The sequence below is a fragment of the Pygocentrus nattereri genome, chromosome 23 (genome assembly GCF_015220715.1).
Source record: "Pygocentrus nattereri isolate fPygNat1 chromosome 23, fPygNat1.pri, whole genome shotgun sequence".
NCBI lineage: Eukaryota > Metazoa > Chordata > Actinopteri > Characiformes > Serrasalmidae > Pygocentrus > Pygocentrus nattereri.
The window spans coordinates 33436891-33459073 of record NC_051233.1 but is presented as its reverse complement, the minus strand read 5'-3'; the positions used below and the strand labels follow the sequence as shown (position 1 = coordinate 33459073).

The window sequence follows — 22183 nt, the reverse complement described above, 5'->3', positions numbered from 1 at the left end:
AAAAGAAGCAACAGAATACTTTGGGTCAATGCATAAAAGAACCCCTTCTGGTTCCCTAAAGAACTTTTAACTGGAAGTTGTGTAAAGAACGAACCATGAAAAGGATATTTATACAGGAAAAACTGATTCTTCTACACACTTAAAGATGGTTTCTCAAGGGTTCTTTAGACAAGAAAGTGAACACTCAAAGAATCTTCTGCACGATGAAATTTGCCTGTTCTTTGCATCGTGAAAGTGTTCTTCACATTGATGCGGTGAGGATGGTTGTACATGGAACCTTTTTGGAAAGGGTTTTATACAGCACCAAAAAAGGGTTCTTGTACTGTAACAAGAAGCTTGACGTCATAACAGAAACCATTTTCAAAAAGGTTCTATACAGAACCATATATAACGCATTCTCCAGTAATCTGAGGAACTCTTTATCATGACACTTTAATCATGCAAAGGGTTCTTTTCTTTAATAAAGAACCTTTAAAGAACCATCTTTTTTAAGAGTGAATGGCGAGGGTTCCCGTTCCTGGTCCTGGATCTCTACCACCCTAGAGAGTTCAGGTCCAGCAGACCTGGCTGTAACTTTCAGAAGCACTGAAGCCCTGAAGACCTAAACTCTACAGGATGAAACAATTTCGCCATGCAAAGAACCTTTTAACCACGCAAATGTTCCTTTGAGTGTTCGTGGTTCTGCATAGATCCATTGTCTTTACTAAAGAACCCTCTTTTTAAGTGTTCAATTCTGAAATAATAGTTTACAATTCTACAGCTGCAAAGCAATACTTTAAAATTATGAAACTTTAGTATGATAGCTTAAAATCCTAGACCTCTGGAGTAATAGTCAAGAATTCTGAAACTCTGGAGCTTGGAATATCTGAACTCTGGAGTGATTGTTTAGAATTCTGGAAATTTGGAGCTTGGAATATTGGAACTCTTGAGTAAATTGGAACTCTTGTTTTGAATTCTGGAACTCTTGTTTTGAATTCTGTAACACTTGAGCTTAGAATATTGAAACTAAATTGAGTAAATAGTTTGGAGCGCTAGTGTAATTTTTTTAGAATTTTGGGAGTTTGTAATATTGGAACTTTGGAGTAATTGTTTAGAATCCTGAAATGCTGGAGCTTTTACTCTGCAGTCATTGTTTAGATTTATGGAACATTGGAATATTGGGACTTTTGCGTTTTTAGTCCTCTGGAATGCTGGAGCTTAGAGTTTGAACTCTGGAGTAAATTGTTTGGAGCTCTGTAGTAATTGTTTAGAATTCTGAAACTCTGGAGCTTGGAATATCAGAACCCTGGAGTAATATTTTAGACTGCTGGAACTCTGGATTTTAGAATATTTCATCTCTGAAGTATTTGCTTAGTATTCTGGAACTCTGGAGCTTGCAATATTGGAATTCTGGAGTAAATAGTTTTGAACACTGTAGTAATTGTTTGGAATTCTGCAACTCTGGAGAAATAGTTTATAATATTCCAGAATTTTGTTGTGTTGCATCTTTTCCAGCTCCTTGACTGGGTGTGCATTTTCCAATTCAGAGCAAAACATGTGCCAGTTTTTTCCTCAGTATTATCCAAGCAAACTTGTCATGTTGCCGTTATTCGGAGACTGTCAAAGCGTTCCGCAGAGGAGAACAAACACCTACACTGAAGACTGAAGGTTCTTAAATAGTTCTTGCTTTGGATGTAGAGTTCTAATAAAACCTGTTACATGTTATATAACCTTTACATCATGTAACGGTTCTTTAAAGTTTATGAAGGTTCTTCACACTTTTCTCAAGAAATCGTCCAGTGAAAGTAGCTTGGGGAACCAAAAGTGGCTCTTGTATGGCATCACTGTAGAGAACCCTCTGGGTGAGAGTGTTCAGTGTGGAATGCGCGCATGTGCTGGACTCGGTCCTGCAGTGCTGGTTCCGCTCAGCTGGGCGTTTAGAGGCCTGTAACTGTTTACAGCTGGGATTCGAACCTGAGCAGCTACAAGACTAGCAAACTCAGCTTTGGCTCGGAACCGAATCACGTGCCATAAAGACCCGACCGAGACCGCGCGGCCTAAAGCAGCGGCGCTCGCGATTGACGGTTCAGTAGCGCAAACGTTAACGAGGTTACGACACCGACGTTATGGACTGGTGTGTGTGTGTGTGTGTGTGTGTGTGTGTGCGTGGAGGGGGGGTTGGGGGTGGCATTAGGGGGTCTTGCGCTCCGCTGCTTCCCCACAGACTCCGTCATCATCTCCCGTACACAAGCGCGCTCGCGCCGTCTACGGACATGCTGTTCCGCAGCGCGAGGAAAACGGCGGCGCTGTCCGCGGTGCTGGATGAGCACAGTGTGCACGCGCGCCCGCCTGCGTATGTGCGTCTTTCTTGAGTGTGCACGCGCGTCCTTTATGGCATGAAATCATCTAAAACGTGAAGCAGCACTGAGGTCACCGTTTTGTTGCACACCTACAGCGCGCGCGCGCACACACACAAGCACGCACACCTCTTGAGCGGCGCGTGCAGCAGCTTTCAACATCACACACATCCCACAGCGCGAGATCAATACACCATGCGCCTCCTTCCTATCTACCGTATCAAGCCCTCCCTTGATACCCCCCATGTTACACCCCCCACCCTTTTTTACCCTCAACATTGCCCCCTGTCCTCGCGCATGCCGCCCCCCTCCCCCTTACCTTTCATCCACTCCAGCACCTGCCTCGGGCTCCATTTGCTGATGGGCTCCATCACCAGCGCCATGGCCGCGCGCGGTCCGCGTCCTCGCGGATCATCCGACACCCGGGGGTATTAGGTGGAGGTGTGGGGGTAATGAGGAGGTAACTGCGGGGGGTGGTTGCCGAGTCAAAAGAGAACACGTGCAGCTCCGTTACGGCGCGTCCCGTGGAAGGACTGCGACGGAGAGACACGCACGCGCGCGCCCGCGCACAGCTCAGCTCAGCCCCGCCCCCTTCAGCACCCCACCACACACACTCTCTCTCTCTCTCTCTCTCACACATAACACACACACACACACACACTCTATCTGTCTTAAAAGGAAAGAATCACCGCCCCAACACACACACACACACACACACACACACACACACACACACTCTCTCTCTCTCTCTCTCTCTCTCTCTCTCTCACACACACACACACACTCTATCTGTCTTAAAACGAAATAATCACCGCCCCAACACACACACACACGCGCACGCACATATACTTGCACACACACACGCACACACACTCTGTCTGTCTTAAAAGGAAAGAAACACCGCCCCAACACACACACACACACACACATACATACACACACACACACACACACATATACATGCACACACACACATGCACACACACACACATGCACATATACTTGCACACACACACACGCGCACACACACTCTGTCTGTGTTAAAGGGAAAGAAGCATCACCCCAACACACACATACAAACACATATACATGCACACACACACAAATATATACATACATGCGCATGCACACACACACACACACACACACATCTATATGCACACACACACTTGTGTTTGAGCAAAACACCTGACCCCCAGCTGCTCCCTGAGTGCTATGGACAGGGCTGCCCACCGCTCCGGGTAGTTGTGCTCACTGCCCCCTAGTGTGTGTGTGTGTGTGTGTGTCTGTGTGTCTGTATGTCTGTGTCTGTATGTCTGTGTGTGTGTGTGTCTGTGTGTGTGTGTCTGTGTGCATGTGTGTGTATGTTTGTGTCTGTATGTCTGTGTGTGTGTGTCTGTGTGTATGTGTGTGTTTCACAGTACAGATGGGTTGAAACGCAGAGGTAAAATTTCCCCGTTGTGGGATTAATAAAGCATAACGGACTTAAATACGACAACCTTTTCTGCAATTTCTATTTATTTGCTGAGTTTAAAAACAACACTTTACATTCAGTAAATAGGCGGTGAGTGCGTATTTAGTGAGTCTCTGTAAAGGATGTTCACGTATTTACACTTAGAAAATCAACAAACATCTGTCTCTCTCTCTTGCCAAAGCTATATTTGTGTGAGTGTGTATACTTGTGCGAATGCAAGTGTGAGTGTGTGTGTGTGTGTGAGTGTGTATATATTTGTGTGTGTGTGTGTGTGTGTGTGTGTGTGTGTGTGTGTGTGTGTATATATATATATATTTGTGTGAGTGTATATTTGTGTGAGTGTGTGAGTGAATATGTTTGTGTGTGTGTGTGTGTGTGTGTGTGTGTGTGTTAGTGCGGGTTAGTGTGTAGTTCAGGACCAGCTGAGTGAGGGGACTGTGGTCTTTGCTCCACTCCTGGTACTGCAGAGCTTTATGATGATATGAGTGGGGGTCGCTATTTTTTAGGTGCATCCGAAATTTGATTGCCCTTTTTTGTATTTTAATAATTAGTGGGTACTGACCTCATTCTGCTCTGCATGCGTTGTTGCTGGTGTTTCTGTGTACTTTTAAAATGTTTTTGCAAAACTCTGCATGCAGAGTGTCAATCGGATGTTTGTCCCAATCGGATGTTTGTCCCATTGAAATTCCTGATTGGTTAGCGGACCCCACACTTCACTGCCATAAAGGGCAATTGGTTCCATTATTGACTCAAATATTTTTATCCAAATTCTAATCGGAATTTCTACAAAAATATGACGTTTTATGGCACAGAAAGCCCTGCGAGCTTTTTCTCTCAGTTCACTCGCTGCCTGATGAAAATGAGCTGAAGAACTGATTTTGATGCCTAAGTAATTATAGCTTGAGGAGTGATTAATCTGGTCTAACCTAAATGTGCGTTGTTTTCCCTGAGATCTGGATCCTTTCTGAAATATCATTTATATTAGTCTTTTTCAGGTTTACTGCCAGGGCCCAGTTCTGCTCCAGCATGGTGGTGTGGGAATTTGGTAAAAATCCAATTTGACTTTTACTCAAGACACTGTGCTCCATAAGGAAGTTCAGGAATCTAGAGTTTAAAATGCTGCACAGCAACTTCCCCAGATTACTGTTCACACAGATGCCTCGGTAGTTATTAGGGTCCAATTTATCACCATTTTTAAAGATTGGGGTTATTAGTCCATGATTCCAGATTTCAGAGAAGTAACCTACAGTCCGAATCTAAAGATTAAATAACTTTAGAATAGCCAGATGAAATTTAGAAGTCGTATATTTTAGCATCTCATTTAGGACGACATCAGGCCCACAGGCTTTCTTTGGTGTTAGTCTAATTTTATCATTAAGCTCCTGCTCAGTAATTGAGAAGTCTAAAGGGTTTTGGTTATTTTTAATAGTCAGTTCTAGTTTCTCAAGTTTTGTTCAGAGTTTAGGTCAAATTCTATCTTCTTCAAGAGTGTTTGGAAATGACTTGTCCATACATCTTCATTTTGAATTGCCAGTTGTTCATAGTCTTTCTTTTTCAGGTTGATCCAATGATTCCAAACTTGATTTGTCCTGATTGACTCGTCGATTAGTGTCAGCTGCTTGCAGGTGTATTGAGCTTTTTTAGTTCTGAGTGTACGTTTATATTGTTTTAGTCTTTCACAGTAAAGAAGGCGTATGTGTGCATTTTTTGTATCTCTATGTTTCTGATTTGATAGCTTTCTAAGTTCTTTTTGCATGTTTTGGTCTTGGTCAAACCAATTATCTTGTTTTCTGAGTTTGTGTTTTGATCTTTTGAACTCCTCTGTGCTGTTTAGGGCCCATCTGTGTGGTCTCCTGATGCTGTACAGCTCACTGGGCTGAGTGTATGTTGTGCTGTTAGTCTCTGTCCTTTTAATGAACACAGTAATTTGGCTGTGGTCAGGCAGAGGGGTTAGAGCTTTAACAGTGAACGCACTGAGAGAGAAAGGCTCTAAATCTGTTACCATATAATCTACTGTGCTGTTCCCAAGAGGTGAGCAAAAAGTGTATCTTCTTAAAGAGTCCCCTCGTGTCCTACCATTGACGATGTACAGACCCAGTCTGTCTCTCTCTCTCTCTCTCTCTCTCTCTCTCTCTCTCTCTCTCTCTCTCTCTCTCTCTCTCTCTCTCTCTCTCTCTCTCTCTCTCTCTCTCTCCCCCTCTCTCTCTCTCTCTCTCTCTCTCTCTCTCTCTCTCTCTCTCTCTCTCTCTCTCTCTCTCCCCTCTCTCCCCTCTCTCTCTCTCCCCTCTCTCTCTCTTTCTCTCTCTCGCTCCCTCTCTCTCTCTCTCCCCCTCTCTCTCGCTCCCTCTCTCTCTCTCTCCCCCTCTCTCTCTCTCTCTCTCTCTCTCTCTCTCTCTCTCTCTCTCTCTCTCTCTCTCTCTCTCTCTCTCTCTCTCTCTCTCCCCTCTCTCTCCTCTCTCTCTCTCTCTCTCTCTCTCCCCTCTCTCTCCTCTCTCTCTCTCTCTCTCTCCCCTCTCTCTCTCTCTCTCTCTCTCTCCCCTCTCTCTCCTCTCTCTCTCCTCTCTCTCTCTCTCTCTCTCTCTCTCTCTCTCTCTCTCTCTCTGCCTCTCTCGCTCTGTCTGTCTCTCTCACTTTCTCTCTCTCTTTCTGTCTTTGTCTGTCTCTCTCTCTCTCTCTCTCTCTCTCTCTCTCTCTCTCTCTCTCTCTCTCTCTCTCTCTCTCTCTCTCGCTCTGCCTCTCGCTTTGTCTGTCTCTCTCGCTCTCTCTTTCTTTCTGTCTTTCTCTCTCTCTCTCTCTCTCTCTCTCTCTCTCTGCCTCTCTTGCTCTGTCTGTCTCTCTCACTTTCTCTCTCTCTTTCTGTCTTTGTCTCTCTCTCTCTCTCTGCCTCTCGCTTTGTCTGTCTCTCTCGCTCTCTCTTTCTTTCTGTCTTTCTCTCTCTCTCTCTCTCTCTCTCTCTGCCTCTCTCGCTCTGTCTGTCTCTCTCACTTTCTCTCTCTCTTTCTGTCTTTGTCTCTCTCTCTCTCTCTCTCTCTCTCTGCCTCTCGCTTTGTCTGTCTCTCTCACTTTCTCTCTCTCTTTCTGTCTTTGTCTCTCTCTCTCTCTCTCTCTGCCTCTCTCACTCTGTCTCTCTCACTTTCTCTCTCTCTTTCTGTCTTTGTCTCTCTCTCTCTCTGCCTCTCTCACTCTGTCTCTCTTACTATCTCTCTCTCTCTCTCTCTCTCTCTCTCTCTCTCTCTCTCTCTCTCTCTCTCTCTCTCTCTCTCTGCCTCTCGCTTTGTCTGTCTCTCTCGCTCTCTCTCTTTCTTTCTGTCTCTCTCTCTTTCTTTCTCTCTGTCTCTCTCTGTCTCTCTCTCTGTGTCCCTAAGCCTCTTTGTAGCCAGATCAGCCAGCCTGTATTTTATTTGTTTATTTATTTATTTGTGTGTTTGCATCACTTCTGTCCATGTCTACAGTTCACATTCACACTCATGCAGACGAAGGACCTGCGGAAAACAGGTCACACTACAACAAAGAGAGCGAGGAGACAAAGAAAGAGAGAAAGAAAGAAAGAAAGAAAGAAAGAAAGAAAGAAAGAAAGAAAGAAAGAAAGAAAGAAAGAAAGAAAGAAATAGACAGATAGAGAGACAGAGAGCAATAGGCAGATAGAGAGACAGAGAGCAATAGGCAGATAGAGAGACAGAGAGCGAGAGAGAGAAAGAAAGAAATAGACAGATAGAGAGAGAGAGAGAAAGAAATAGACAGAGAGAGAGAGAGAGAGAGAGAAAGAAATAGACAGAGAGAGAGAAAAAGAAAGAAATAGACAGATAAAGACAGATAGAGAGAGAGAAAGAAAAAAATAGAGAGAAAGAGAGAAAAAAAATAGAGAGAGAGAAAGAAAGAAAGAAATGGACAGTGAGAGAGAGTGAGAGAGAAAGAAATGAATAGACAGAGAGAGAGAGAGAAAAAAAAATAGAGAGAGAGAAAGAAAGAATGAAATGGACAGAGAGAGAGAGAGAAATAGACAGAGAGAGAAAGATAGAGTGAGAGAGAAAGAAAGAAATAGACAGAGAGAGAGAGAAAAAGAAAGAAAGAGAGAGAGAGAGAGAGAGAGAGAGAGAGAGAGAGAACGAGAGAGAGAGAGAGAGAGATAGGAAGAGATACAGGGAGATGATGATGATGATGATGATGATGATGTGTTTATGATCTTCACTGTAATGCTGGGATCTCTCCAGTGTTTGTGTCTCTGTGTGTGTGTCTCCGTGTGTGTGTGTGTCTCCGTGTGTGTGTCTCCATGCCTGTCCGTGTATGTGTATGAGTGTGTGTGTCTGTGTATGTGTGTCCATGTGTGTGTGTGTGTGTGTGTGTGTGTGTCTCTGTGTGTGTGTGTCTCTGTGTGTGTGTGTCTCTGTGTGTGTGTCTCTGTGTATGTGTGTCTCTGTGTATGTGTGTCTCTGTGTATGTGTGTGTGTGTGTGTGTGTGTGTGTGTGTGTGTGTGTGTGTGTCTCAATCTGGTGTTGTGTCTGTGTCTGATGTCACACTGCAAGGCTAAAGCGCCTGTTTAGATGCCCACTGAGTGGTCAGGAGGGTGTGAATAGCCTCTGGCTCTGCTCTCGCTCTCACAGTGCACTGCTAATCCTGTGTGTGCTGCGCTGAGTGTGACTAGTGCTGCCAAGAGTGTCAGCATGCACACACACTTTCACACACACACTGGCATCACCTCACACTCATACACTACATACACACACGTCAGTGCTGCCTGGAGTTTAAAGGGCCCATATCACTGAAAACAGCCATCCTGACGGTGAAATAAGAGAGTTTGATGTAGCATAAAACATTGTTAACCCATAAGAATTTAATTTAAAGGGGTTAAACGTGTCGTTCACTTCCCAGTTCATTCATAGAAAAAGAGACAACAGATCCCATTTTGAGTTTTCTGCTTTTGTGATGTCACAAAATCCTGTGCATTTGCATATTTTCACACATTCAGTCTGAAGCCGTTTAGCCCCGCCCATTCATGCTGAAGTTATAAGAAGTGTGTACACTCATTGTCCACTTTATCAGCTCCACTTACTGTATATCGAGCCAACAGCGTCCTGTGACCACTGATGAAAGACTAGAGGATGACCAGCACTTTACAACTTTACAAGGTGAACCAACAAGGTAGGAGTGTCTAATAGAGTGGACACTGAGTGGACAGAGTGTTTAAAAACTCCAGCAGCACTGCTGTGCCTGATCCACTGGTGCACCTATACAGTAAGTGGAGCTGATAAAATGGACAATGAACATAGAAACAAGGAGGTGGTCATAATGTTATGCCTGCTCAGTGTGTGTGTGTGTGTGTGTGTGTGTGTGTGTGTGTGTGTGTGTGTGTGTATGTATATTTATGTATGTATATATTTGTGTGCTTTTTTTCTGATGCTGAAAAATGAACTTGTACTTGACTCCACTGCATGTTTCACACCCACAGTACATTATGGATTAATTTATACACTGTCATACACTGTGTGTGTGTGTGTGTGTGTGTGTGTGTGTGTGTGTGCGTGCTTGCGCATATCCTCCAGCTCTGACGTCAGTAACACGTCATGATATGGTAGCCCCCAGCACACTGGAACCAGCCAGAATCACTGGATCATTTATCAAAGGGATCCGAGCATCAGTGCTGATACTAATCCATGATTTAAGCTCAGTAAGCAGTAAACATGCGCTTAAACTGCCTCATCCTGCTCTTTCACTGTCTGATTAAACAGGCTGCTGTTCTGTGACCTACAAAAAGATCAGAAATGTCCATATCATACATTACCATGCATGCATTTAACCAGTCACTCATTACTTTAGGCCTACTTGATGTGAACAGCTGTAAGCTTGCTGCTTCACATCAGCCTGTAATGGTGGGAGAAGCGATGACATTGGCAGAGTGGCAGAACCTTCCGTAGTGACATTGAATGCAGTTCCACTCGCGGCCAGCAGAGGGCATAGAGGGAATATGACTTTCTGTGTGGGTGCAGACCTGGACCACCAGGTGGCGCCACCAGCCAAAGCCAGCTGAATCTACTGATCTGATTTTGGCTGCTTCAAAGGAAGTGGTTGCATCTGCAATAGTTCTTCACGCGCTTCAGTCACGCCACTGTGACTTTGGTTCCTCATAGAACAGCAGACTATGACTGAAGGGGAATTCCACCAGATTTTCGAAATTTCTGCATGATAAACTTGTAAACACAGTCATTCATAGCAGTTTGGTGTGAAGTAGTTGATTGTAGTGATTCATTTCTTCACAGTGATGGTGATAGTGGTGGAACCAGGGGTCGCCATGACTATCCAAGGCCACCAGTAAACCTACACGTGTTTTCATGTATGTTGATGATGGTAAATCGTTCAGCACCCTGCATGTAGTCCTCCACCATTTTGGAAACTGGTGTAAAGAGACTGGGGGGGTGATTTTTAAGAAGTTTAGCTGGAGACAAGGGTCTAGAATATCTGACACGTGGAGTATTTTATTTACCAAAAGTTTTAAAAGACAAAGAAAAAAACAAGACTAAGTAAAAATCAATTGAAAAGGCCCACAGAGCCACCGTCTGCAACTCACAGAAGGCCAGACACTCCAGTAACATATGTGAGGACAGGGTAAAACAGACTGAAGTACCAAAACTAGGACAGAAAGATAAAATACATCAAAACAAACAACATGCACACAACAGGGAGTGTCACGGTATGTTCAGATACTGTAAACATGCTCAAAGTTGGGCTTCCAGATCCTAAAGAGTCCTACAAGAGCCCCATTGGTGCATTCCAAAAGCAAAGCTGCAGCCTAGGTGGGCTTTTTTCTAATACAGCCTTTAGGAAAGCGACTCCACCCCAAGTTCAAAATTTCTGCATAATTAAATTAAATGGTTAAGATGTAAACAGAGTCATTTAGAGTGGCTTGGTGTATCGTAGCTTCTGGAAAGCAGCTTCTGCATTAGGGCATCCTTTCGAGTTGGAACAGTGGTGGACAGAAACTATTGGACTACTGCATTGGATTACTACTGGAGAGTAAATGTAATTAGTTTCTGTACTTAAGTATTTTTGGTGTATCTGTACTGAAGTTTCTCCGCTCTGGGCGACTTTTTCCTTTCACTCCACTACATTTCAGAGTCTAATATCCGACTTTTTCCTTATTCCAAAGTAAATATTTTACTTTGCGTATATATCATGTCAAATAAGACTTGTTTATGTCTTTTCTGACACTGTACAACATACACTATATCCGTTTTATGTATGTTTACATATTCCAGCGCTACTGCATTGAGCACCATTGTTCCAGAGAACCCAGTGCCACTGCTTCACAGCCCAATGCCTCCTATAGTCAGTGTCTGGCTCTGGACGTGGTGACCTTAGGTGCGCAAAACATCAATGGGTGCAAATTAAAGGAATGACAAACTGCTCAAACCTTGTAAAACAAACTCAAAATAAAACTTATCACAATTGTTTGGAGGACAGTTTGACTTATTGTGACCTAAAAATGAACAAAACCCCACCAAAGGTTAATGCTGCAGGCAGCTGTTTTAGACAGGTGTCGAATTCTGCCTCTCCTGCAAAATCTGACTCTTCAAAAGTATGTCTTGCAGGCACTTGGGCACCAGTTTACTTTAGAGATATCTGTTGTTTCCAAATATATAAAAATATGAATATGTTCAGGTGGAATTTGCCACCACACTTGCATTGTCTGAAATGGCTGCTTGCTGCATTCAGCCACACGGTAAAGTTTTGCACATTTTCATAACTCACAGTAAGTCTGTACTGTATAATAAACCACACTGCAAAGTCTACCTGACCTTAATAAAGACCTGCATGGGGTTTGAGCAGTTTAGGGACATTTTGGGGGATGCATTTACAGAAAAGATTTGGGTGACTATTGATTTCTAGTGTACTTACCTTAAGCACGACACTAAAGAAGCACAATTTCATTTGGTTCATTGACAACATCTGTGGTGAGAGGAATATATTCAATTACAATGCAATGTATGTTTGGCATTTGTAAGAATAGCCAATCAAAAGTCAGAAACCAGTCAGTGGTTGCACTGATATTAAACACTGGTCTAATGCTAATCGTGCCTGTGTTAGGATTTTGGTTCTTGCGGGTACGAAATCTGCAACACAGGTGAACTAAAGTGGGAAGTAGGCGGGGCTGAACAGGTGCTAAGGTACCGCACGCTGTCCTGGGAGGAGCTTGAGTTCAGTCCATCCTCTTGAATGGTCTTATGTCCATGGGACTTACTCAAATTGGCAGGGACCAGCGCTGGAACGACGCTAGCGGTTAGCGAGGATGAGGCACACCGCGCCAGGCTGTCCTGCATGTACTGTCGATACACCTCCATCAGCTGTGTCTCCAAATAGCCGTTTATCATCGAGTTGGTCAGTCTCGGTTCTGAACCTGGGCCTCGTATGCTCTCTATGACCAGGTAACCCTCATCCGGCTTGGCCAGGCAATCCACTTCCTGTGCAGTCTCATCAAAGGCCTCCAGGGACCCGAGGTCCTGGGACTGCAGTAGAGGACCATGGGATTGGGAGATGAGATGTGCTGGGTTATGTGTGTGGTGGGGGACCCTCAGAGTGTCTCCCGCCAACTGTAGGTCGGGGTAGTCCTTGCAGATGCTGGGGCAGCACCCGGAGATGTAGTTCTCCCAGTGGGTCTCCACACTGCCGGTGGGAATGCTGAGGGCCATGCTGGGTGCTGAGGTCAGGTGATGGCCAAGCTTCTCTCGGCCTTCAGCTAGCCAGAAAGAAGAAACAGGTTTTAGAGGAAAATGGATATACTACTTATTGAAGAGGTCCACTTATACAAGAAGACAAGATTTCAACCTTCTGGACACCAGGAAGAGTAACTGATGCCCTTCGCACAGCTAATGGTGTTCCAAATAAACTAATCAGTGGTGGACGAACTACTCAAACCATGTATTTGAGTTAAAGTAGAGGTTCCTCCCTTTAGACCTCCACTTGAGAAAAGGTACTAAAGTATTTACCTTCAAATGTATATATATGTATAAGTATAAAGTAAAAGTACTAAAAGAGTAATTCTGGCTCTGATGTCCTGTTATCATTTTTATAACCAGACTGGCTTCATGAACTCATTTCAGGTGAAAGTCCTCCAGCGTCTCTCTTGGTAAGCCAGTCTTTTAATAGAACGTCATTAATTAGTGACGCTGACGTCTATTAAAATGATCAGAAGCACAAAACACTGAAGGTAAACAGTTTCCATCAGGGAGAACCGAGTGGCTCTGAAATCACTTTTTACACACAAGCAAAGTTTCAGTTTCAGATTTATTTACAACTTAGTTCCAAGTTTAAGTTGAATAAAAACTGGCTTTAAACTCAGGATCACAGATGAGCTCCTTTACTATGTTGATCTGTAGGCGTCTGTTCATAAACATAAACCAGCCCAAACTCATTTACTATAAAATGAAATGGTGTTTGTAGAAATTCAGAAAAAAGCCGCGTCAGTCTCGACTGCATATGTGGACATATTTCTATATTGAGCTCTATTTACACAAAGTTAGGTTAGTTCATCATTTATGTTGAACAGACTCTCCCAAAGTTTTACGCTGCTGCGCTGACGTTGAACCGCGTGCTGCACTGGGTCGGTATGACCAACAGGTCAAAACCAGCTCTAAACAAAGTGACCGCTGGGCCCTGATTGGTGCTCTGGCTTTGCGCTTCTTTCGTTTTGACATGTTACGTTTTTATACACACAGAAACCAAAAGGAACGACAGATTTCTCAAAATGTAGGAGGAAAAAGTCGGATATTAGACTCTGAAATGTAGTGGAGTGAAAGGAAAAAGACGCCCAGAACGGAGAAACTTCAGTACAGATACACCAAAAATACTAAAGTACAGAAACTCATTACATGTACTGCAGTGCTAATTCTGTCACATAGGGATTCTGCTCTGTTTCAGCGTGGTGCTCCGGTGCCGTTTGGTAATGGGGTAGAAGCTACAGTAGCAATACACTTTAAAATTAAGGATCATTTAATCTCCACTTGACATTTTAACAGGTTTTGATTGGTATGTAACCACAACAAATTGACAATCTTGTTGGTTTCAGCTACTAATACAACTAAGCAAGGTGGTTAGCATATATAACCATATACAGTTGGACTTTACTTTAGGGTGGTGTTCATGAGGCTACATGACACCTACATAAGGTTGTCGTTACAACTGACATAACCCTACATAACTGTTTATAAATGCTTATTACAACAGGCATCATCTGTCGTAAAGGCTATTTTAGCTGACTTTGATCAAAATCTGACCTTTACAGCGAATGACACTTATTGGAACAAGCATTTATAAACAGTTATGTAGGGTTATGTCAGTTGTAATGACAATCTTATGTAGGCGTCATGTAGCCTTATGAATAGCACCCTACAGTAAAGTGTTACCGAAAGTACATTAGGCTGAAAGAACCACAGCTTGCTGTTTAGGTTCATAGCTGCTCTTTTTTAAGCACAATATTAAGACAATATTACTGTCTATGGTGATCAACAGTGTGAGGCTGCAGATAGACTGAAGGGAAGAAAAGACCGGAGTATTCATTTCACTTTCTTTATAAAACTACATTACCCACAATGCTCACCACGCAAGGCCCGAGGAATCAGTGGTGATCTGGAGGTCATTTGAGTCATGGTGGTTTCAGGCGGAGAAGTGGCTTGTAAGTGTGAGTGCTGGTCCCTGCAGGCAGTGCGTTCAGGGCCTTCCTGTGTGTAATTCAGAACGTGGAGCAACGCTTCACCCAGCATGATGATGATGTCCTACAGGCCTGACAAACACATTGACATACATGAAAATCACCACCTTCAGTGTTTTTTTCAGCAAAGAACTGATTACTGACCAGATAAACAGACATTTAAATATCACAGAAACTGAGCTGCGGTCCTGCCCGGAAACTTTTTAATGACCGATTTATTGTAACAGTGTGACAAGCTGCCAAATACAGTTGAAATTACGTAATGAGCTTTGTGGTCAGTGATCACAGTCGGCACACATACGCACATCAGCTCATCGTGCAGGCGCACACACACACCCACACACAAACACACACGTAAGCACACAGTGTGAAACATACACATGAAATTAACAAAGACATTGAAAGCAACAAACACACACTAGGCCTGCCCGATTACTGCGTGATCACCTGATCACCTGATTATGTGAGAAGGTCACAGTTATTGAAGATGACAACATTTATTTTCCACAGTTATTTTTCACAGTCATACTGCATCACAACAAGCAGGAAGTGAAATAATAAAATCAATGTGTTTTTCTCAGTGGGCTTGAAATGGGAGCGTACCTATGTCCTCAGGGCTCTATTTCACCAGGGTTCTATGTTCCCAAGATTCTAAGTCACCAGGGGTCTATATTATCAGGGTTCAGTGTTTCATGTATCCAGGGTCCTATATTCCCAGGGTCCTATCTTCTAGGGTTCTGTATTCCCATGATGCTATGTTTCCAAGGCCCTACATTCCCAGGGTCCTATATTATCAGGGTTCTATGTTTATGTTTCCAGGGCCTTATCTTCCAGGGTTCTGTGTTCCCATGATGCTATGTTTTCAGGGCCCTACGTTCCCAGGGTCCTATTGTAATGGGGAGCGAGGAGGTGGACGCATGTGCGGAGACAATCGAGATTTATTAAGGGCAAATCCAAAATCAGGGTCGTAACGGTCCAAAGTCAGGTGGCCAACACAGAGAGATTGCGGGACAGACATGACGAACAGTACATCCAAATACAGTACAAAGACCAAACACTTCCAACAGACCAATCAAACAAGCTTACACAGTACATCCAACACAAGCATCAAACAGTACACATCAAACAAAGACCAGCACTAGACTAATGAAAACACAGGGCTTAAATACAAGAGGGCTAACGAGGGTTCACAAGACACAGGTGGAAACACAGGTGAGAATAATCAGGGCAGGAGTCACCAAAACAAGGGGCCGGACTAGGAAACCAAAACAAACGCACATGGAAGATCAAAACACAACACAAACACATGGACAGGACTGGGAGGGGCTAATTGTGACACTTATATTATCAGGGTTCTATGTTTATGTTTCCAGGGCCTTATCTTCCAGAGTTCTTTGTTCCCATGATGCTATGTTTCCAGGGCCCTACGTTCCCAGGGTCCTATATTATCAGGGTTCTATGTTTATGTTTCCAGGGCCTTATTTTCCAGGGTTCTATGTCCTTAGGGCCCTATGTTCCCAGGCTTCTAGGTTCCCATGATGCTCTGTTTCCAGGGCCCTGTGTTTCTAGCATCCTGTATTATCAAGGATCTATTTTATCAAGGATCTATGTTCCCGGGGCCCTATTTTCCCAGGATTCTAGTTTCCCAAGACCCTGTATTTTATGGTTCTATATTCCCATGGTGCTATGTTTCCAGGATTCTATGTTGCTATGTTGTTCCCAAGGCCTGTATTCCAGAGTCCTATGCTCCCAGGGCCCTATTTTCCAGGGTTCTAAGTTCCCTGACTGGAGGCACTGGGTAGACTGTAGAAAACAAATGTCAACATGGACATTTTAGGCAATTGAAAAATCCTGACTGTGTTTTTAGGTCCTAAAAAGTGGACATGTGCTCAAAAAAGATGACATCAGTCTCCAAAGATCAGTCAAAAAACAGAGAATCCAAACTAAGTCTGTGATAATTCAGGTCTGCAGTGTGAATGATGGAAATTGGTGGAGTATGAGCTTCCATTACTCATTAGCTAATTTAGCCTCAGAGCTCTAGTACAGAACTAAAGAAGGAAACTTCAGACATAAAACGTGTTTTGTCTGATCAGCTAAGATTGGTGTATGGTTAAAAATGTGTTAATTAGATTTCTTGCTAACTATATTGACTAATTGTGACAAATGAAGTTGCAAAAAAGCTCTTCTGTTTTTCACCGATGAGATTAAGATTCAAAAGAAGACGAGAAGTTACAGCAACTGTGAAGATAAAACCAAGGCCACCTTAAACCCAAAAACATTTTACTAAATAAAGAGTTTTGTTGATATTTGTGAAACAATACTGATTATTCCCATTTCTCACTGCCCATTACATTGTTTACATACACCTCTCCGATTACAACCCACCTACACAAATACAGTATCTCACAAAAGTGAGTGCACCCCTCACATTTCTGCAGATGTTTTATTCTGTCTTTTCATGGGACGACACTATAGAAATACAACTTGGATATAAGTTAAAGTGGTCAGTGTGCAGCTTGTACAGCAGTGCAGATTTACTGTCCTCTGAAAAGAACAACACACAGACATTAACGTTTAAATAGCTGGCAGCACAAGTGAGTCCACCTCACAGTCAACAGGTCCAAATTGTTCTCAAAGTGTCAATATTTTGTGTGACCACCATTATTATCTAGCACTGCCTGAACACTCGTGGGCCTGGAATTCACCAGAGCTGCACAGGCTGCCACTGGAATCCTCTCCCACTCCTCCATGATGACGTCACGGAGCTGGTGGATGTTAGACACCTTGCGCTCCTCCTTCTTCCACTTGAGGATGCCCCACAGGTGCTCCACTGGGTTTAGGTCTGGAGACGTACTTGGCCAGTCCATCACCTTTACCTTCAGTAAGGCAGCTGTCATCTTGGAGGTGTGTTTGGGGTCGTTATCAAGTTGGAAAACTGTCATGTGGCACAGTTTCTGAAGGGAGGGGATCACGCTCTGCTTCAGAATGTCACAGTACATGTGCTACCACCACCATGCTTGACTGTAGGCAAGACACAGTTGTCTTGGTACTCCTCACCAGGGCACCACCACACATGCTGGACACCATCTGAGCCAAACAAGTTTATCTTGTTCTCGTCAGACCACAGGACACGGTTCCAGTAATCCATTTTCTTGGACTGCTTGTCTTCAGAAAACTGTTTCCAGGCTTTCTTGTCTGTCAGCTTCAGAAGAGGCTTCCTTCTGGGATGACGTCCATGCAGACCGAGTTGATGCACTGTGCGGCGAATGGTCTGAACACTGACAGGCTGACCTCCCACTTCTTCAACCTCTGCAGCAATGCAGGCAGCACTCATGCGTCTATTTTTTTTTTAAGCCAACCTCTGGATATGACACTGAACACATGGACTCAACTTCTTTGGTCGACCCTGGCAAAGCCCGATCGGAGTGGACCCTGTCCTGGAAAATTGCTGTATGACCTTGGCCACTGTGCTATAGCTCAGTTTCAGGGTGTTAGCAATCTTCTTATAGCCTAGGCGTCTTTGTGGACAGCAACAATTCTGTTTCTCCCATCCTCAGAGCGTTCTTTGCCATGAGGTGCCATGTTGTACATCCAGTGGCCACTTTTAGTGAATTGTACCCAAAACACCAAATTTAACAGCCCTGCTCCCCATTCACACCTGGAACCTTTTAACTCTAACCAGTCACATGACACCAGGGAGGGACAACGACACAATTGGGCACAAGTTGGACATGTTCACTGTGAGGTGGACTCACTTGTGTTGCCAGCTAATATACAGCCAGCTACGTTAATGGCTGTTTGTTCTTTTCAGAGGACAGTAAATCTGCACTGTTATACAAGCTGCACACTGACTACTTTGTTATATCCAAGTTTCATTTCTATAGTGTCATCCCGTGAAAAGATAGAATAAAATATTAGCAGAAATGTCAGGGGTGCACTCACTTTTGTGAGATAGTGTATGTTCATTTTGGCTTGGTTTTGAGGGTCTAATAAAAGCACTTCTGACTAGCCCTACTGACATCCTATGACATGCTAAGGATGTTGATGTAATGTTTTAAAGTTCCTTTTTTCCTGTAATGGTTAAAAACTGTAAATCTATTGATTGCGTAAAACGCAATCACACGGCCACATCCGATCTCTTCCACCTACATGGTTTACTGAGGAACTCTTCCCCAAGAGGCCTATATGGCTATCCAATGTACATGGCTCTTCTTCATTCAAAATATTCAAATATTCAAATCTTTCTTTCATGTGTTCATTTATAGCCAGTGGGGTTGAAAGGTTTGTGCTTAGAATCAAGTCAATCATCACATTGAAATCCATCCATCCATCCATCCATCCATTGTCTAAGCCGCTTCTCCGTCAGGGTCGCGGGTGGGTGCTGGAGCCTATCCCAGCAGTCTTTGGGCAGAAGGCAGGATACACCCTGAACAGGTACATTGAAATCCTTAGAAGTTACTTTAACAGTTTGTATTGCTTTTTGAAATGACCGTGACTGAAGCTGTTCGGTGACCAAATGGCCAAATGGTGCTTTTAGCTAGTTCATCATAAACAGAAGTCCCAGATAGCAGACAGTTTTGGGCAGATTCTTGCTTCCCTATGTGAGTGTTGGTTAACTACCAGGTAGATGTTAGACATGTGGGCCAGAATAGGGCCAGATCCTTGACAGCTTCATACCGTTTTGGCTTGTGTCTACATTTGTGGGGCAATTCTGGTGTGAATTTTGTGAACCAACAATGTAGCTGGACCATAATGGGACCAGATTTGGGGCATATGCTTTAGTTTTACTTACTTTACAGTGTGGGGGCCAGATCTGGCTGAGGCCAGAACAAATCAAGGATGTGGCCCAGAAGTGAACCAGACACATTTCGCTAACTGGGAGTGACACAAAAGTTAACACAATTACATCAGACAAGCTGCTCATGTGCTGTACCAGAAAAATAGAGATAAATCAGAGGAAAGAAATCTCCTCATGATCTCAGGGTCTTCTCCTAGAAATGCCATTTTCTCTTGTTTCTGAAATTTAGCTCCTGAGAAATAAAACTCAGATTTTCTCACTTTATTCAAAATATTGTCACACGTGTGGATTCACTCAGCTGAATAACATCTCCATGAGAAAAGAGTGAGACCTCATCGTCATCTGTCAGTGCAAAAGGAGAACTCATGCTTTTCTCCTTCACCACCAGAATTTCTCACAGTGAAATGTTAATGTTAATCTCTTCTTTTGTCCAAAGGGATGTTTAGAAATCAGTGACACTTCATTAATATAATATTGAGATCTGCTTTAATTCAGCTGAATTAGCTAATTTAATTATTAGTATAATATAGTATAATACTATAATTAATTATTTAGGCTAAATGGTCTAAAGCAAGTGATAAAACCACAAAAGTAAAAATAATAGTACAGTGCAGTCTCGCAGCTTACCGCTTATCATACAATCTCTCGTGTTCATTAATAGCCAGTGGGGGAGACATGTTGGAAGCTTTGAGCTTAGACTCTGGTTAAATTAGCATTTCCTCTGTTTTGGAGGTTCAGTGCTGCTAAATGAAGAAGTCATGGCAGCCTGTGATGCGATGTCACTCATTGCGTCAAAGTCCTTTGAAATTAATGTGATTCTGCTTGCAAAAAATTGTTGGCAAGCACAAGCGTAAGCCTGCCGCTTTAACATATGCCCATTTTGTCAGTTCTCATGCACACGTCTACACCAAACTCCTTTAAGGCCTGTTAATTTCTGATTGGAATTCTTCAAACAGTTGATTGAACCACATTCCATAGGAATTTTATGCTATTTATTTGTTTGTTTATTTATCTGTTTGCATTTACTTGACCTATAAATTTGCATCTTGCCGTTAAGTCAGTATAGTGTACATTTAAATCTAGTTTAAGGTATATAAGTGGACCGTGTTCTAATTTTGAGGGTACATTGTTAGAGATAATAGCTCTGTGCAGGTACAGTAAAAAGCTCTGTGCCCGTAAAGGTTTTAGGCATCTAAGCAAAATTTTAAACAGTTTACCTCAGCAGTGAGTTTATCACAATATACAATAGAATAAAGTCGTATTCATAATTCAAATAAATATAAAAAACTATAAAAAGTAACAAGAATCTCTTGGGTCCATATTTTTCCTTTACACCTTCACAGCCGCCTGCAGAAAACAAAAATTTTAGTGCATAATTTCTGTTTATTTGCTGAATTTAACATTTAACAACAGGTTGTTTTTTTTTAAATATCTTAAATTCAGTAAACAAATAGAAATTGTGCATTGAATTTTGTTCCATAATTCCTGCATGTTCTCTGGACAGGATGTGCTTATTTTTATTTACTGTAGCGATTATCATAATATAATAAGCTTACCATCATTCTCAACTTTAACAGGCACAATAGTCAAACACTGTCACACTCTAAGAAAGAGCACTGAACAGTTTCTGCTATCAGTTAATCAATTAAATGATCAATTAGAAATCGATTGGGACCAAAGTGGAACTACTGTGAGAAGCCAGGTGGTCGATAGCTGTTATGCAATCACACTTGTGGTTGCAAGCAACAAGATCAATTGGCTGGTCTAGGTTACATATGAACAGTGGAGTTTAGATCAGCAACGCTTGGAGTTCAGAACGGAGAGAAACAGACTTACCGGCTTTGGTCCTGAAGGTTTGCTGCACAAAAATAATTCCTCCTTCTCTTCTGCTTCGTTTCATTCAGTCAGTTCAGCCTGGGTTGTCCTGCTACTGTCTACACACCTGCTACCCACCTACTGTCTGTCTTTTTAGCACGAATTAAAGCTCTGCTGGCCTTCCACTCGACCCATTTCTCTCTCAAGCCTCTCTCCTCATACCACTTTGTATAAAGAGGAAGTGCAAGCAGACTTGCTGTACATATAAACGCGCACATCTTCTTATAGCATCTAAAGCAGAAGTGAGAAAAAGGAAGGCCTCAATCACACACTCTCCTATGCCCACACCTTACACGCACGCAGCAGAGCGGAGAGAGAAAGATGCTTTATTTAACTGTTGTTTAGGCCAAAGGGCTTTTTATTAAAAAGGTGAAATGGTCAGCTCCAAATAAAACTGACACCGTCTTTCTTAAACATGAACGTGAACTGTTAGGACTAATGACAACTGATCAATTTTAAAGGAAAAGCCTGTATCCTACTTTTTTCATGCATTAGCATAGGTTTTGCCCCTGTGCTCCACTTTGGGTGGTTTTATTTACCAAACAACAGTATTTAATATTTAAGGACCATTTTTTTATTAAACAGGCTGTGTTTGTTACTGTGCCTTTAAGACTCATATACAGTTCAAAGCGTTTAACACATCAAAACAATGCGTTAACACATCAGAACAAACTTCAATATGGCTTTTCTTCTGCAAATTTAGTGCACAATTTCTATTTATTTGCTGAGTTTATATTAAACATGCCATATAAAGTATAAATGTGCTATAAGTTCTCATGTCATTTGACTAGGGTGCTCAAAATTTTGCATACCTGTATGTGTTATGTTTATATATATACATACCTGTATGTGTTATGTTTATATATATATACATACACACACACACACACACACACACACACACACACACACACATATATATATATATATATATATATATATATATATATATATATATATATATATATATATATATCAAGCAACACTGATTGACAATCAA

The 22183-nt window shown here is 42.7% G+C and overlaps 2 protein-coding genes across 3 annotated transcripts in view; both read right to left on the bottom strand.

Moving 5' to 3' along the window:
• si:ch211-26b3.4 (connector enhancer of kinase suppressor of ras 2) overlaps positions 1 to 2901 on the bottom strand; it is a 65907-nt gene extending 63006 nt beyond the window's left edge. Inside the window, exon 1 of the mRNA XM_017721892.2 lies at positions 2656 to 2901. Within this exon, the coding sequence (XP_017577381.1) occupies positions 2656 to 2719 (64 nt within the window). The 5' untranslated portion in view covers positions 2720 to 2901. The remainder of the gene's footprint in view (positions 1 to 2655) is intronic.
• A 7355-nt stretch (positions 2902 to 10256) lies between these two features.
• Positions 10257 to 21346, bottom strand: si:dkey-237j10.2 (uncharacterized protein LOC568721 homolog). Of its 2 annotated transcripts, none has more exons than XM_037533232.1 (3): positions 21145 to 21346; positions 14391 to 14582; positions 10257 to 12539 (listed from the first exon to the last, which is right to left on the bottom strand). In XM_037533232.1, the coding sequence occupies exons 2-3, from the start codon at positions 14560 to 14562 to the stop codon at positions 11887 to 11889; spliced, it is 825 nt and encodes a 274-aa protein (XP_037389129.1). In that variant the 5' UTR covers positions 14563 to 14582; positions 21145 to 21346; the 3' UTR covers positions 10257 to 11886. The 2 variants fall into 2 exon arrangements, with proteins under 2 accessions (XP_037389129.1, XP_017577383.1); XM_017721894.2 differs by having other exon boundaries at positions 14400 to 14582.
• Positions 21347 to 22183: the final 837 nt, after the last annotated feature.